The 17,495-nt window shown below is 37.2% G+C and overlaps 1 protein-coding gene across 1 annotated transcript in view; it reads left to right on the top strand.

Annotated features, from left to right (window-relative positions):
- The window catches only part of Ocrl (Oculocerebrorenal syndrome of Lowe), a 529,958-nt gene that overhangs the window by 353,385 nt on the left and 159,078 nt on the right, over positions 1–17,495 (top strand). The window contains exon 19 of the mRNA XM_090369405.1: positions 9,934–10,030. Coding sequence (XP_090225531.1) covers positions 9,934–10,030 — 97 coding nt within the window. The remainder of the gene's footprint in view (positions 1–9,933; positions 10,031–17,495) is intronic.

Raw genomic sequence — 17,495 nt, 5'->3', positions numbered from 1 at the left:
CACAACAACAAAAACACAACACACGATAACATTGGTTTAGTATCCTGTAACTCAGAAGCACTAATGGTTATCATCATCATCATGACCATTAGTGCTTCTGAGTTATAGGATACTAAAGGTTACAGGATCCTATAACTCAGAAGCACTAATGGTAACTTTCCCTAATCACCGCTTTCCATAATCGTGAAAAAAGGTCAGGTTAGTTCCACTTGAATCCCATGGGAGCTTGAACCCCCCCCTCCCGAAGTGGAGGGGGTAACCTAACATTTTTTCCTTAGAATGATGGGTGGACTATCGCAGAAACTGTTTATTAACAAAATATTAATTTTTTATTACTGTACTTTTTTTTTTAAGACATTCGTGCAGGTACACACGCATCATAACGTCGATCAACACCTCAATAGCTATTTACTATATATATATTTATATATACTGTATATAAAAAGAATCTTTCTTTTTTTTCCTAACCTAATATTTAAGGTTAGGTCACGAAATTTAAGGAAACCTTTTCTATTATTTCCTAACCTACCATTTAAGGTCAGGTTACGAAATATAACGAAAAATAGAGAAACCTTTTCCTTTTTTCGTAATCAAACCTAAATCGACAATATAGTAAAAACACTCATGAACTCCAAAAATCTGCTTTTGATAATGAGATAAAAACATAATGAAGAACATAAAAATGAACAGAATGAAACTTTTAATTTAGTTTTCATCAACCAATGTTTTATTTTCCTTACAAATTTCTTCCATCTTTAAAGGATTCATTGGCTCCTCCGTAGCCAGGTGGGCAGGAGCACCAGGGCGTAGCACATTCTTCTTGATTAGACTGGGGTTCGAGCCCGTGCCCACCATATATGGAGGATGCGGAAAGGTCAGGGAATGACCACCGCATATCCCCGGAGCAATGTGGCCTTAGTTGCTAATGCTCCTAAAAACCAAAAAAACAACAACAACAACAAAGGATTCATCGCTACTATTACCTATTTACTGTTCATCACAAAACTATTATGCACCATTCTTTACTCTTAAATACACATTATAATGCCAACCAATGACTACACCAGTAGTTTTCAACCGGGATGCCGCAACAACATTCCAGAGGTGCCATGTAATTTGAGTTTAAGTTACTTATTATTTTTTAATAATAAATAATAATAAACTTATTATTTTTTAATTATGTTTATTTCATTATAAAAATGTGTACAGAATCTTTTCAATTTTGTGGTGATCTATAATTGCTGTTTACTTAGTACCTCTATATAAAGAATAAAATAATAATGTGTATATATATATATAATTTTTATTATGAAATGTAATTTTTATAATTATATTATTGTAATAAATATCATATAACATATATATTTTTTAATATTATATATATTGAGAAAATTGAGTAGGGGTGCCGCAAAATAAAATAAATTACTTAGGGGTGCCATTATTAAAAAAAAAGGTTGAAAACCACTGGACTACACAGTAGCTTGTCACTGTAGCGCCCACCACCAATCATTTCATCATTTGCCACACTTACCTGTCAATCAGTATATCCTTCTCGATTTCAGTTCCAGAATGATAACACCTACCGTCTGTTTACCGAGCGAGTAGCGCAAGAATCCGGTGTCGGGAAACTAATTTTCCACTTAAGTTATCTGATGTTTCTCGTCTTTCTCGTGTTGGCTTTCTTTACCTTAGCTGTTTGTCCAATTCTTTCATGAATTTATTTAAACTATCAACTTCTACAATGAAAGAAGTTTGTTCCAGCAGTCAACCACCCACTTGCTAAAGGCAAATTTCCGCACATCTACAACTTTCTTTTCTCAGTTTGAATTTATGCCCCCTCAGGTGCATAATCTGAGCAAGAGGAAGAATTCCATCAGCATTGAGCTTGCTCAAGCCATTCAAGGCCTTATACACCTCAATCAGATCATCTCACAGGTGCTTAATCTCCAGACACTGCAATTTCAAGAACTTAAGCCTTTCTTGGTTAGAGAAAACCTTTGTTCCACTCACCAATCTCATTGCCATTCTCTGTTGTTGTTGTTATTTGGTTTTTTAGGAGCATTAACAACTAAAGCCATATTGCTCCGGGGATATGCGGTGGTCATTCCCTGACCTTTCCGCATCCTCCGTATTTTCTGGTCACAGGCTCAAACTCCGGTCTAATCAAGAAGCGTGTGCCACGCACTGCCACTCCTGCCCACCTAGCTACGGAGGTGCTCCCATTCTCTGTACTCATTCCAGTATCTCTACATCCTAAAATAAGACCTCCATACCTGTATACAGTATTCAAGGTGTGGCCTGACCATTGCCTTATACAAGGGCATAATCACTTCCTTATCCCTGCTAGCGAAATTCCTGTATATAAATAAATAGTAAATTTTCTGTTTATACTCCGGGACGACCAAACGGTCAGAGGAGTTCACAAGATAGACAGAATACAAGAAACAGCACCGTATTCAGTAGTCACGGGCTTGAACCCCGGTCACTCAAGGCACGCGTACTTATGCACCAGCGCGCCTGACCACTAGGCTACGGCACAGGTCCCATGAGCTGCTCTAGCATGCTTTCTGCACTGCTCAGAATACTTCCTATCTGACTGCATAATTGCCCCAAGTCTTTTTCCTTCTCCACTACCCTGAGTGTAATATCACACAGTTGGTACATAACCCTACGATTACTGCTACCCAGATGCAGTACTTTGCATTTGTCAATGTTAAACTTCAGTTGCCACCTCTCACCCTGCCCAACTTTTCTAGATCCTTTTGCAGTAGCATACTGTCATTACTGTCATTAACAACCCTGCCAACCTTTATATCATCTGAAAACTTGGACATTCGGCCTGATATACTATCATGAATATCATTTATAAATACAGAAAACAACAGTGGGCACGACACAGAGCCCTAGGGACTCCACTGATAACATTAGTCCACAAAGAGCATTCTCCATTGATTACCACTCTCTGTCTTTGCCCACTCAACTATCCCTTTATCCATTGCAGCAGTTTGCCCTTAATGCAATATTTTATTTCTCTAGCAGTCAACGGTTATTCGTGTGCAATGGTATTAACAGCTTTCCTGAAAGCTAAGTAGCATTAGCAAAGGCACATGATGCAAGAAAGCAAGCTTATATAGCATCAGCCAAAAAAAAAAAAAAAAAAACCCTTATTTCACCCATCCACTTGCTCCAAATGTTTGTTAAGTTCTGCCTTGAATCTATTTAAGCTATCAACTTCTACAACAACAGATGGAAGTTTCTTCCATCAATCAACCACCTGCTGACTAAAGGCAAACTCGCCCACATCTATCCTACAATCGACTTTCCTCAATTTGAATTAATGCCCTCTCAGGCTATTATTCTGAGCAAGAGGAAGAATCCCATCAGCATTGGTCACACTCAAACCATTCAAGGCTTTATACACCTCAATCAGATCACCTCGCAGGTGCCTAGTCTCCAGACACTGTAATTTGCAAAACTTAAGACTTTCTTCGTAAGAGCAACCCTTTGTTCCATTCACTAATCTTGTTGCCCTTCTCTGCACTCGTTACAACAGCTCTATATCCTTCTTAAAATGGTCACATTTGCACATGTTGAGTCCATGGGTACCTCCCCTGAGTACAGGGAAGCTCTCATAATTATGGCTAAGGGTTTGCTTACCTCCATTGCCTTATACAAGGGGATAATCCCCTCCTTATCCCTGCTAGAAAAATTGCTGTATATTATTGACAAGACACCATGAGCTACTCTTGCAGACTGTCTGCACTGCTCAGAAAACTTCATATCTGCCTGCACAATTACCCCCAGGTCCTTTTCGTTCTCTACCGCTGTCAGTGTAGTACCACAGAGTTGATACATTACTCAGGGGTTACTGCTTCCCATATGTAGTACTTTACATTTCCCAATGTTAAACTTCATTTGCCACCTCTCAGCCCATCTGCTCAACTTTTCTAGATCCTGTTGCAGCCATGCAACAGGATCTAGACACCTAATGACAGCAGCGTACTGTCATTAGTGTCCTTAACAACCCTGCCAACCTTCATATCATCTGCAAACTTGGACATTCGGCCTGATATACTATCATGAATATCATTTATAAATACAGAAAACAACAGTGGACCCAACGCCTTAGGGACTCCACTAATAACATTAGTCCACGATAAGCAGTGTCCATTGATTACCACTATCTGTCTTCTCCCACTCAACCATCCCTTTATCCATAGCAGCAATTTGCCTCCAGTGCCACACTGCTCCAATTTGTGCAGCAGTCTTCCATGTGCAACAGTATCAAAGGCTTTTCTAAGATCCAAATATATGATATCAAAGTTATTCTTTGCATCCAGTTCCTTTATGACTACATCATAGTATCCAATCAAATTAGTCAGACAAGACTAATTTGATTGGATACTAACAAACTTATTGGATACTAACTTTAAAAAACCCATGCTATGTCCGAGCTATAACTGAAGTCTTGTGTAGATGATCCTGCAATGCTTCTTTAACCAGTTTAATCTCCATTAATTTTGCTGGAACAGAAGTTAAACTAACAGGTCTGTAATTACCTGTGTCTCCCTTTGATCCCCCTTTGTGGATTGGGGTCACATTTGCACATCTTGAGTCCAGGGAAGCTCTCATAATTATGGCTTAGGGTTTGCTTACTTCCTTTGCTTCCTCCTTTAATATAACTGGATAGATTCCATCCACCCCAGGTGCCTTTCTTGTGTTTATCTTCAACAATTTCTACTCCACTTTACTCTCAGTTATTACAAGATTATCTAGCTTACTGCCAGAGTTGAATACACTGCTGGCATTCCCTCATGTGTGAATGTGTGTGTGTGTGTTTTTGTTTTGGTTTTTAGGAGCATTAGCAACTAAGGCCATATTGCTCAGGGAAATGCGGTGGTCATTCCTTGACCTTTCCGCATCCTCTGTATTTGGTGGTGACGGGCTCGAACCCCGGTCTAATCAAGAAGCGTGTCCTACGCACTGCTGCTCCTTCCCACCTGGCTACGGAGGCGCCATTGTGTGTGTGTGTGTGTGTGTGTACTCCTCATGTGTTAATGTCGATGCAAAATATTCATTTAGTTTGTTAGCTACCTCAGCAGGATCATCAACAGTTGAACCATCGATATCAAGTGGACCAATCTGATTCATCCCCTTCCTTCTAGAGTTTACATAAGTAAAAAATTCTTTGCTGTTTTTCTTTGCATCCTTTGCCAAAGATTTCTCGTAATCTGTCTTCGCCTGCCTAACCTCCTTTGTAACTTGGTTACAGACCAAACTTATATCTATCATAGGCTTCTGTGTTACATGTTAATTTATATGTATCCCATGCATTTTTCTTCTCTGTCACGTGTCTAATTAGTTCATCCGACAAGTATATCATATCAGAATTATTTTTTTGCATTCATTCCCTTTTTGATCACATCTTAGTATCCAATCAAATTGGTCAGACAAGGCTTCCCCTTAATAAACACATGCTGTGTCTGAACTGTAATTGCAGTCTTGTCTTCATGAACCTTCAGTGCTTTTTTAACCAGTGACTCCAGTATTTTCCACAGAACAGAAGTTAAACTAATAGGTCTGTAATTACTCGTTTCACCCTTTGATTCTCCTTTGTGAATTGGGGATACATTTGCATATCTCCAGTCTGTGGGGACCACCCCTGAGTCCAAGGAAGCTCCCATAATTAGAGCTAAGGGTTTGCTTACTTCCTTTGCTGTCTCGTTTAATATAACTGGATAAATCCCGTCCACCCCAGTAGCCTTATGTTTAAACTTCAACAGTTCTCCTCCACTTTGTTCTTAGTTATTACAAAATCATTTATCTTCTGTTAGAGTTTGATAAGCTTCTGGCATCCACTTCCCTAGAGAATTTCTCATGTGTGAATATTGATGCAAAATCCGTATTCAATTTTTCAGCTACCTGAGCAGGATCATCAACAGTGGAATAAACTTGAATAAAATATATTCAAGTGGAACAGTCAATATCAAATGGACTAATCCAATTCAAATTCTTCCTTCTAGAGTTAATTACACCTTTACGAAAGCAAAATCTCTTCCCTTTATCCCAGATGGTAATTACATCTTTGAGTAATCCCACATCAATACACTCTTATCACTGCCATCTAGTGGTTCCTTTATCTGCAGATTCTTAATTCGTGAATAATCACTGCTGATAATCTGATCAAGAGTATTACTCCCTCTGGTCACCTCTTGAACATGCTGCTGCTGCTGTAGAAAACAATCATCCAGTAAATCCAGAAAATCTTGCTCGTATGCGAGTGACCAACCCACAAGTTCCAGTCAATATCCGGGAAGTTAAAATTCCCCATAATAAGACATTCTGATTTGCTGGCCCACTCTATATATCTCTGTACAGTTGTTCAATGTACTCATCAAAGTCGTTAGGCCTATAACACACTCCTACCCTCTTCCCTTTCTATCCTTTCTATACCCACTGTACTCCCCAATTTTCATTTGTGTATTCCTTTTATCTATGACACCACATCTCTGATATTCAAACAATTTCCACCTTCAATGTCTTGACCAGCACTTCAAATTTATCAAATTTATTTACTATACTCCTAGCATTGGTGTACATGCAAGTATACATACACCTGTTCTTACTCTTAGTTACACTAACACAGCCCATGTATTTACTCGTTCCATGATGACTGCCAGCAGTTCTTGATATCCTCAGCACCTTGCTTTCCGGGCTGCTGCTAATTCCAATACAAGCAGTGAAGTTTTTCAACCCACCTAACGCTGCCTCAGTAGCATCAACAAATATTCTTGCACCCATTCTTTTTAATTTTATCCCATCCCTGTGGAAGCAGTCTTTCCTGTTAACAAGCATAGACCATTCGTAGTAAAATTCTACCCCATGAGCCTTGCACAATCTCTCCATCCAACTTATGAGTGTTAATTTCTAAATCCATATTAAATACTACTATTTTTTGTTTGCACTTAGCAAGTAGTTTGCATTCCCAACTGTTTTTTGCATTTACTTAACTGTTTTTTGCATTTACTTAAACAGTTCATTCCCACCATAATTATTTAAGCTTCTTTCTCCACATAAAACCCGTTTCTTTTATACTTGGGTGCTCTTACGAAGAAAGGCTTAAGTTTTGCAAATTACAGTGTCTGGAGACTAGGCACCAGCGAGGTGATCTGATAGAGGTGTATAAGGCTTTGAATGGTTTGAACATGCTCAATGCCAATGGGATTCTTCCTCTAGCTCAGAAAAATCACCTGAGAGGGCATAAATTCAAATTGAGGAAAGACAGATGTAGGATAGACGTGCGGAAATTTGCCTTTAGCCAGCGGGTGGTTGGTTGGTGGAACAGATTTCCATCCCTTGTGGTGGAGGTTGATAGCCTAAATAAGTTTAAGGCTCAGCTGGACAGGTATTTTGAACAAACAGAGGGGTGAAGTGGAAGTGGGTTTTTTTTTTTTTTTTTGGCTGATGCTGCATAAGCTTGCTTTCTTGCATCAAATGCCTCTACTAATGCTAATACTAATGCTAATGCTAATGCTACTTACTCATCTATAGTTTTTGTAGATATCAATAGCATAATGGGAATTTATGCTCCAGAAATTTTGAATTCACAGTTATATTCTTAATTTATATCATTTTAGCTTTCTGTACTATTTATTTCAGTAGTCTAGTTGTTAGGTTACCCTAGAATTTAGCTAAAAATTTCTATTCTAAAATCTTTACTTAATTTTGCCTTATTTCTTCAAAATGCTAGACACTTAGTTCTGACCTCATAGCAAAGTTTTCTAGCTAACTTGAATAAGAATAAAATATATGCAAACACCATAATCTCTCATTGTGGCAACGAGAGAGCATGGTGTACTCACTGTATAAATTGCTCTCACTATACAAGACTGGCACATTGGACTCTGATACATTGTTGTATTGTATTGCATTGTATGTGAATTTTATTCAAAATTAATATAAATATTATATTTATACTATTTATACTAATATTATATTTATACTATCTTGTCTATCCTTTCTGTACACATTGTATTCCCCAAATTCCAGTTCTGCATTCCTTATATATGTTATATTTTATTATATTATATATATAGTAAATTCCCATTATATTCCTTATTTTCATGCTATGCATTTTTAAAAATTTATAGTGATTCTGTTTAAAATACTTTCTTAATTACATATTTTTACATTCATATATGTGTTGATCAGATGTACAGTACATCCAAACTTGATTATGGCAATCTTCAAAATTATGAAAACTTGGCGGTAGTCACTATTAAATCAGATAAAAAGTTATGCTATCTTACTCTGTTATAACATCTAAAATTTCAAAATTGAATACTTTTGCCATAATGTCAAACTTTCCAGTGAACTGACCAAAATATACATTTTATAATGCATAAAATATTCATTCAATGTCTGTTGGTGATGTATTTTGAATAGTGAATAATAATCTACTGTATAGTGTGGCTCAGATACTGTATTTTTTTATGATGACCCAAGGTACAAAAGTATTTAAAGTGTACTGTACAGAACTGAGATCATAAATGATGCATTGTCACTCATGGTAGCATAGATAAATCATCATCATTATGAAAACAGTGGGCATGAACTATTTTTACATATCGCTGATTTTAGGAAATCATCATGCATTATTCTGTTAGCTGATTGGTAATTCCAGTTTGTTTTGGCAGATTCTCCAATGATGTTAATAGTTTGTCATGCTCTTGAGTTCTTTCATCCCTTGGTACACTGGGGCTCTTGAGTTCTGGCAAGTTGGTTGTTAATTCAGCAATTTCCTTCAGTTGACTTTGTAGCTATTTCCCTGTCATGTTTTTCTTTTTTAAGAACAGAACAACACCATTATAAGCCTTCTTATGAACCGAAACATATCCTCATTAATAGAAGCATAAAATGCTAGGGTTAACTGTTAAATTATCAAGAATATCTTATTCCTTCAGTTATGCCACTATAACCAGATTTTACTCTGTACCTTTAAGATCACCTGTTGTGGACTTGCATGTTCACTTTGGGGTCCTTTATATAGGAATGAGATATGACCCCATCTTACCTGAGCATATATTTATGTATCTTGGCTATTACTTTTGACTGCTGAATTCTTTTTATTTCTCTGAAATTATTGGGGTTGCTGTTCATGATGTGTTATGTTGTTATTTGGTTTTTAGAAGCATTAGCAACTAAGGCCATATTGCTCCGGGGATATGCGGTGGTCATTCCCTGACATTTCCGCATCCTCCGTATTTGGTGGTCACAGGCTCGAACCGCAGTCTAATCAAGAAGAGTGTGCTACACACTGCCGCTCCTACCCACCTGGCTATGGAGGTGCCTATTCCTGATAAACTAGTATTATTTTGCATTTGTAGAGTTCAATTTCTTTCTCTCTTTTCTATTACAACACTTATTCTATCACTATTCTGTCACTTAATTTCATTTTGCTTGACCTTAATGTATTACATATTTTGCTATTTTCAATCATATTATCACATATTTTGCTATTTTCAATCATATTATCACATATTTTTACCATATCCAGCACAGAGTTCACTACTTTCTACTTTTTTTATACAAGTTTTTATATTTTCTTGGTTTCAATTTTGTCTATTTTGTTAGCTGCTACAAGCAGCACATTGATTTTCCTTGGACATAGCAAGTTCACTTCCATGTTTCATATTTATTTGGTTCTTTGTTTGGCCAACAAAAATTAGTATACAGTATACTAAAATTTAAAGTTTAATATTAATTGGAAATTAAACTTTATTTCATTTTAACTTCATGAGTAAATCTAAAACAATTTAGAACCTAATGTAATTTACACTAACACCATATATATATATATATATATATACATATATATATATATATAGCACTTTTAATTATTGAACTCCATAGTAATTTTTTGCATACCTTAAGGTTCCTGTGAGATTTGAATTTATCAAGAAGCTGAATGACACTAGTTATTGCAAAGAGTGGCTTAATATAAAACCATTCACATCTTTTATAAAACCAGGTAAGCATATAATGAAACTAAAAATAGTAAGAGTAAGTTATTTTTGCATTTAAACAACAAAATTTTTTTCTGTTTAATATATGTGTGCTTATGTATTTATTCTCCCACTTGTATATTTTTATTTGGGTTCTGTTTAATGTATATAAATAATGCAAAGCCAACTTAGAACATAATACTCTCTGATGCATTTTAATTGTATATACTATCTATTCAAAAGTTAGAATATATTTAATATAGATAGAATATAAGTGATCAATGGTTAGAATATATCTGGTGTTTGGACTGGAAATCTTTTCTTACAGTCATCAGGCTTTGCAGTAGGCTAATACATGTTTTTCAGCTACGATTTTTTAATTTGTACAGATGATATATAATGATGTTATCATAATTTAAAAATTGTTATGCAATTTTCATGGTTTTCACATAATAACTAGAGTAGAAAAAATGGTTGAGGGGTACATTTCCATGTAATACACTACTGGTATTTATTAATGATCATTTTTTAATTGATTAAAAAAATGATTATTAATAAATACTTGTAGTGTATGACATGGAAAAACTTAAATTACTCACAGGGGTAATTAAAGTATAGAGATGTATTATAAATGTTATCCCTATAAATTTTCACATTTTTCATGCTTATCATTTACATAATTAAACAGAAAAGAAAAAAACTAAATTACATTTGTGTAATTTTACATCTGCACCTTAGGAAATTTCGGGTAACTGTATTAGGTTGATAGTTCGGTATTGCTATTCTTCATATTGAATTATTCTCTCTTACATTTTTAATCAATATGTCAAATAGAATGGAAAAAAATTATGAAGAATGGATAAAGGCTGGTGATATGGGAATTTGTGTCATGGACATGCTATATATATTTCAATCATATTATCACATATTAGCATTAGAATTAGCAAAGGCATATGATGCCGACCGGGCTAGCCGCGTGGGTAAAGTGCCTGCCTGCCAACCTAAAGGTCGCGGGTTCGAATCCTGCCTCAGGCTTGGATCAAAGAACTGCAAAAACCTTGGGAGGTGCATTATGGCCACAGAAGCTGATGCGCAAACAACTACCAAACAAAAAAAAAAAAAAAAAAAAAGGCATATGATGCAAGAAAGCAAGCTTATATAGCATCAGCCAAAAAAAAAAAAAAAAAACACATTTCACCCATCCACTCGCTCAAATTGTTTGTCTTGTTCTGCCTTGAATCTATTAATCTATCAACTTCTACAACGACAGATGGAAGTTTGTTCCATCAATCAACCACCTGCTGACTAAAGGCAAACTACCCCACATCTATTTAACAACTGTCTCAATTTGAATTTATGCCCTCTCAGCTGATTATTCTGAGCAAGAGGAATAATCCCATCAGCTGTCAGCATGCTCAAACCTTCAAGGTTTGTCAGACCACCTCGCAGGTGTCTAGTCTCCAGACACTATAATTTGCAAAACTTAAGCCTTTCTTCGCAACCCTTTGTTCCATTCACCAATCTTGTTGCCTTTCTCTGTACTCGTCCCAGCAACTTTATATTCTTCTTAAAATGAGATCTCCAGACCTGTATACAGTACTCAAGGTGTGGCCTGACCATTGCCTTATACAAGGGGATAATCACCTCCTTATCCCTGCTAGAAAAATTGCTGTATATTATTGAAAAGACACCATGAGCTACTCTTGCAGACTGTCTGCACTGCTCAGAAAACTTCATATCTGCCTGCACAATTACCCACAGGTCATTTTCATTCTCTACCGCTGTCAGTGTAGTACCACAGAGTTGATACATTACTCAGGGGTTACTGCTTCCCATATGTAGTACTTTACACATGTCAATGTTAAACTTTATTTGCCACCTCTCAGCCCATTTGCTCAACTTTTCTAGATCCTGTTGCAGCAGTGTACTGTCATTAGTGTCCTTAACAACCCTACCAACCATCGTATCATCTGGAAACCTGGACATTAAGTTTGATATATCATCATTAATAACATTTATAAATACAGAAAACAACAATGGACCCAACACTGAACCCTTAGGGACTCCACTAATAACATTAGTCCACGATGAGCAGGGTCCATTGATTACCACTCTGTCTACTGCCACTCAACCACCTCTTTATCCATAATAGCAATTTACATCCAATGCCACACTGCTCCAATTTGTTCAGCAGTCTTCGATGTGCAACAGTACCAATAGCCTTTCTAAGGTCCAAATATATGTTATCAAAGTTATTCCCTGCATCCAGTTCCTTTGTGACCACATCATAGTATTCAATCAAATTGGTCAGGCAAGACTTTCCCTTAACAAAACCATGCTGTGTCTGAGCTATAACTGAAGTCTTGTCTAGATGATCCTGCAGTGCTTCTTTAACCAGTGCCTCCATTATTTTTCCTGGAACCGAAGTTAAACTAACAGGTCTATAATTACTTGTGTCGCCCTTTGATTCGATTTTGTGATTTGGGGTCACATTTGCACATCTCCAGTCCTTGGGTACCTCCACTGAATCCGAAGAAGCTCTCATAATTATGGCTAAGGGTTTTCTTACTTCCTTTTCTGCCTCCTTTAATATAACTGAATAGATCCCATCCATCCTGGGTTCCTTTTTTATCTTCATCTTCCACAATTTCTCCACCACTTTCCTCTCGGTTATTATAAAATCATCTAGCTCACTGCCAGAGTTTACTTCACCTCTGGCATTCCCCTCCCTGAATAACTCCTCATGTGTGAATGTAGATGCAAAATGCTCATTTAGTTTGTTAACTACCTGAGCAGGATCATCAACACTTGACCCATCAATATCAAGTGGACCAATCTGATTCATCCCCTTCCTTCTATGTATCCCATGCATTTCTCTTCTCTGCCATATGTCTCATTAGTTCATCTGACGTCCATTTAGGCCTAAACCTTGAACAATATTTCTTAGTTGGTATGTAAAGCCTAGTAGCTTCCAAGATAAGTTCTTTGAATGCTTCCCATTTTGAATTTGCTGTTGGTAACATCATCAGTTGGTCCCACTGTATAGAATTTAAATACTGTCTCAGACCATCGTAGTCTCCTTTACGAAAGCAAAAACCCTTCCCTTTACCCCTGATGGTAGTTACCTCTTTGAGTAAATCCCACTTCAGCACACTGTGATTATTGCCACCTAGTGGTTCCTTTATTAGCAGATTCTTAATGCATGAAGAATCACTACTGATAATCAAATCAAGAGTATTGCTCGCTCTAGTTGCCTCCTGAACATGCTGATGTAGAAAACAATCATCCAATAAATCCACAAAAGCCTTGTTAGTGTGTGAGTGATGAACCCACAAATTCCAGTCAGTATCTGGGAAATTAAAATTCCCCTTATAAAACTCTCTGATTTACTGGCCCACTCTATTTCGCTGTACAATTTCTTATTATTCTCATCAGGCCTATAGCACACTCCTACTCTCAATTTTGATCTCCCAATGCTTATGTCACACCAAACTGACTCAACACTGCACTGTCCAGCGATATCAACTGGCTTCACTTCCTTAGATTTTATGTATTTCTTAACTAATACCATAACCCCTCCTCCCATCTTATCTTGTCTATCCTTTCTGTACACATTGTATTCCCCAAATTCCAGTTCTGCATTCCTTATATCTGTGTGACACCACGTCTCTGATATCCCAACAATATCTGCCTTTGATGTTTTGAGCAATACATCAAATTCATCAAATTTATTTACCAAACTCGTAGCATTGGTGTACACGCAAATGTACATGCACCTGTTCCTATTCTTAGCTACCCTAACACAACCCATGTGTTTACTTTTACCGCAATTACTCCCAGCAGTCTCTGAAATATCCTGCATCTTGTTTTCAAGGCTGCTTTTCATTCCAATAGAAGCAGTGCAGGAATCACTTTCACCTCTGCCAGTGGCTACTGTTAATCTATTAGTCCTTCTATTCCCCCCCAAGCTAGCAGTTTTCCGACCCACTTAACACTGCCTCGATAGCATCAGCAAATATTCTTGCACCCTTTCTATTTAAGTATATCTTATCCCTGTAGAAGCAGTTTTTCAGCCTGGTCTGTTAACAAGTACAGACCAGGCTGAAAAAAATTCTACCCCCTGAGCCTTGCACAATCTTTCCAGGGCCGAATTGATCGACAAGCCTCTTATCATATACTCCCTCCTATCGTGTCTGGGCAGAATTGCAGACAATTTCAAATTCAACCCTAATTTTCGGTTTTTTTCAACAGTGACCTGTACTTTTTAAGTAATTCTGCCGGTCTCCTACTCTTAATATCATTAGTGCCAACATGTACAACTATATCACCTTTTGTGCCCTTAAAAGATGATATCTGCTCTACAACGTTATCATCCTTTGCCCCTGGCAGACACCCTGGTCCTGTTCCACCTATCCTTTTTACAAAGCACGTTCCCCGTTTCCCTGTCAATAGAGTCACCAACAACTACTAGTTTCTGTGGGACCAGCGCATTCTGCTTTGGGGGTTGCCACTGTGTTGCATGATGACCAAGTGCATGCTCTGGCGATGTGGGCAGCTGAGAGCTTGATGGGCCCCTCAATGTAGATCCTTCGAGGGTATCCACCCTGACCTTCAAGCTCTCATATAGGCTCATAACAACGCTGAGTTGTCACCTGATTTCGTTACACTGCTTGCATCCCGCGCACACACAAAGACATCCCCCATGGCACTATCATGTTCCGTACCCAATTGCTCCACAAACATCATGCAAGCAGTGCATTTTAAAAGGTTGTGATTCAGAGGGCAACTGCCCCCCTCAGTTCTCCCCTGTGCCACAGCACTCCCATTACCTTGAGCCTTTTTGCTTTGCTGCTCTGGTCTGAGTCATGATTTCGATTCAATTTCAATAAAATTTCAATTTCAATAAAAATTATAACCCTAAACTTGTATCCCAACACAGTTATAATGCTATATATATTTTTCAGTATCGAGTATTATCTACGAGTTCCGTTTATATAAGTTCCGTATCGAGTTATGTACACTCAGGGAAGTGGAGAGTGAAAAAGATTTAGGGATAATTGTGCAGTCAGATATGAAGTTTGCTGAGCAGCACAGACGGGCTGCCAGAGCAGGTCATGGAGTCTTGTCAATAATATATAGGAATTTTGCTAGCAGGGACAAGGAGGTGATTATCCTGTTGTACAAGGCATTGGTTAGGCCACACCTCGAATACGGTGTACAGGTTTGGAGACCTCATTTTAGGAAGCTATAGAGTTACTAGAATTAGTACAATGAGGACAACAAGATTGATGAAGGGAACACAGGGGTGCTCTTACCAAGATTGGCTTAATTTCTGCAAATTGCAGTGCCTAGTGACTAGGCACATGCGAGGTGATCTGATTGAGGTGTATATGGCCTTGAATGGGTTGAGCAAGCTCAATGCTGACGGAATTCTTTTTTCTGCTCAGATTAAGAACATGATGGGGCATATATTCAATATATGCCCCATCATGTTCTGCAGTTGTAGATTAAATGTGCAGAAATTTGCCTTTAAGCGGGTAGTTGATTGCTGAAACAGACTTCCATCTCTTGTTGTGGAAGTTGATAGCTTAAATAAATTTAAGGTCGAGCTGGATAAGCATTTGGAGTGAATAGATGAGAGAAATGGGAAGGGATTTTTTTCGCTGATGCAGCATAAGTTTGATTTTTTGCATTGTATGCCTCTACTAATGCTGATGCTATATTACTTTTATTATTTTGTTATTAATCCTCTAGTGTCAGAGGCTGTGAGCACCTGGCTTTATGGCCACAATGGGTAACCATCAAGTTGCTGAAAGTATACAGTAAAAGAAGCTCTCTCTCTCTCTCTCTCTCTCTCTCTCTCTCTCTCTCTCTCTCTCTCTCTCTCTCTCTCTCTCTCTCTCTCTCTCTCTCTCTCTCTCTCTCTCCCCCCCAACCTACTATTTGAATCTGAGCTGCTCATCATTCTCTAATTATGCCACAATTCCTTTTCTGTTCTGCTCAAGTTGTTAGATCATGTTTGCATCTTTCATGTGTGTTACCTCCTTAATGAAACGAATGCACCTGTGATTTCAATGATCAGTGCTTCAATTAGACAAATGATTTAGTTGGCAGTTACCCAACGGCATTCCCATTTTATGTATGTATTGGCCCAATTAATTGAGTCGAAGAACTGTCTTAGTTCATCGTGATCCCCTTTTTTTTTAAATTAAAATTTTTGCTCTTACCCTTGACTGCTAAAATCTCTTTGATAATGGATCGATTCAGTATACTATGATCTTGCTTCTCATGATTGCTGTACTGTCATTAGGGTTTCTTCCCAAGAATTCTTGGGGAAAAAATCGTAACTTTAAAATTCTCGATTCCCAGGAAAAGCAAAAATATTTCCCGAGAAATTGAGATATTTTTGTTTTTGTAATATACAAACTGTGACATTTTATTTTAAAATATTAATATATTTTTTTAAATATAGTTGCAAATAACTATTTAATTTTCTTTATCTATTTTTGTGTTCTATATTCTTGTCCAATCAAAAAATACCACACTTTTGCCACAAGAACAGCAATAGTTCCAGGGTAAAATAATTGTGTATTATCTAAGTCTGTCATAATTCCTGTCCCTTCTATGTATGTCAATGCATGCACAGCATGAAGTCACAGTTAAGTGTTAACTGTGAATAAATTGCTTTACATTAAGTAAAGTATCCTTCCATAGATAAGAGAGCTAAAATTATCTTATCTGTGGAAGGACGGTTATCCAAGCCAGGTGGGAAGGAGCAGCGCGTAGCACACGCTTCTTGATTAGACTGGGGTTCGAGCCCGTCACCACCAAATACGGAGGATGCGGAAAGGTCAGGGAATGACCACCGCATATCCCGGAGCAATATGGCCTTAGTTGCTAATGCTCCTAAAAACTAAATAACAAACAAAACAACAAACGACGGTTATCCAAAAATCGCCGAAGATATATTAAACTGCTCAAAACCTGCTCGACTCACAGTTGAAGCATTAAAGTAATCATAATGCAAATCTACTAACAAGTGAAGGAATTTTTAGATCCTCTTTCATAATTTGGAAAAACAAAGTTCTATTTTAAGTAATACGCTTTTAAAGGAAATTAAACAACAGCTTTTTAAATGTAGAGGTAAAGTCTGATTGTCCCTTATTAGATATTTAAGCAATCCAAATAAGTTAAATGAAGTTCATAATATATTTTTTTTTTGCTAAGGCAAATAAAAATGAAATTTTGCAAACTGAAAAATCGATAATGGAACAAAATTTCAAAGAAAAGTGTATTTCAATAGAAGAGTCTGAAACAGAAAATAATACGAACAAAGGAATGGAAAATTTGGAACCCAGGGAATTAGAAGTGGATATAAAAACAGAATTAGTAGTAATAGTAGTAGCAGTGGTAAGTTTTTTTGTTTTTTTTTGTTAGTTGTTGGCACATCAGCTTCTGTGGCCATAATGCGCCTCCCAAGGTTTTTGCACT

Source organism: Mastigoproctus giganteus, chromosome 3 (genome assembly GCF_048544385.1).
Source record: "Mastigoproctus giganteus isolate SK-2022 chromosome 3, ASM4854438v1, whole genome shotgun sequence".
In the NCBI taxonomy this organism is placed as follows: Eukaryota; Metazoa; Arthropoda; class Arachnida; order Uropygi; family Thelyphonidae; genus Mastigoproctus; species Mastigoproctus giganteus.
The sequence above is the reverse complement of the archived record's forward strand: the minus strand, read 5'-3'. Positions and strand labels throughout refer to the sequence as shown.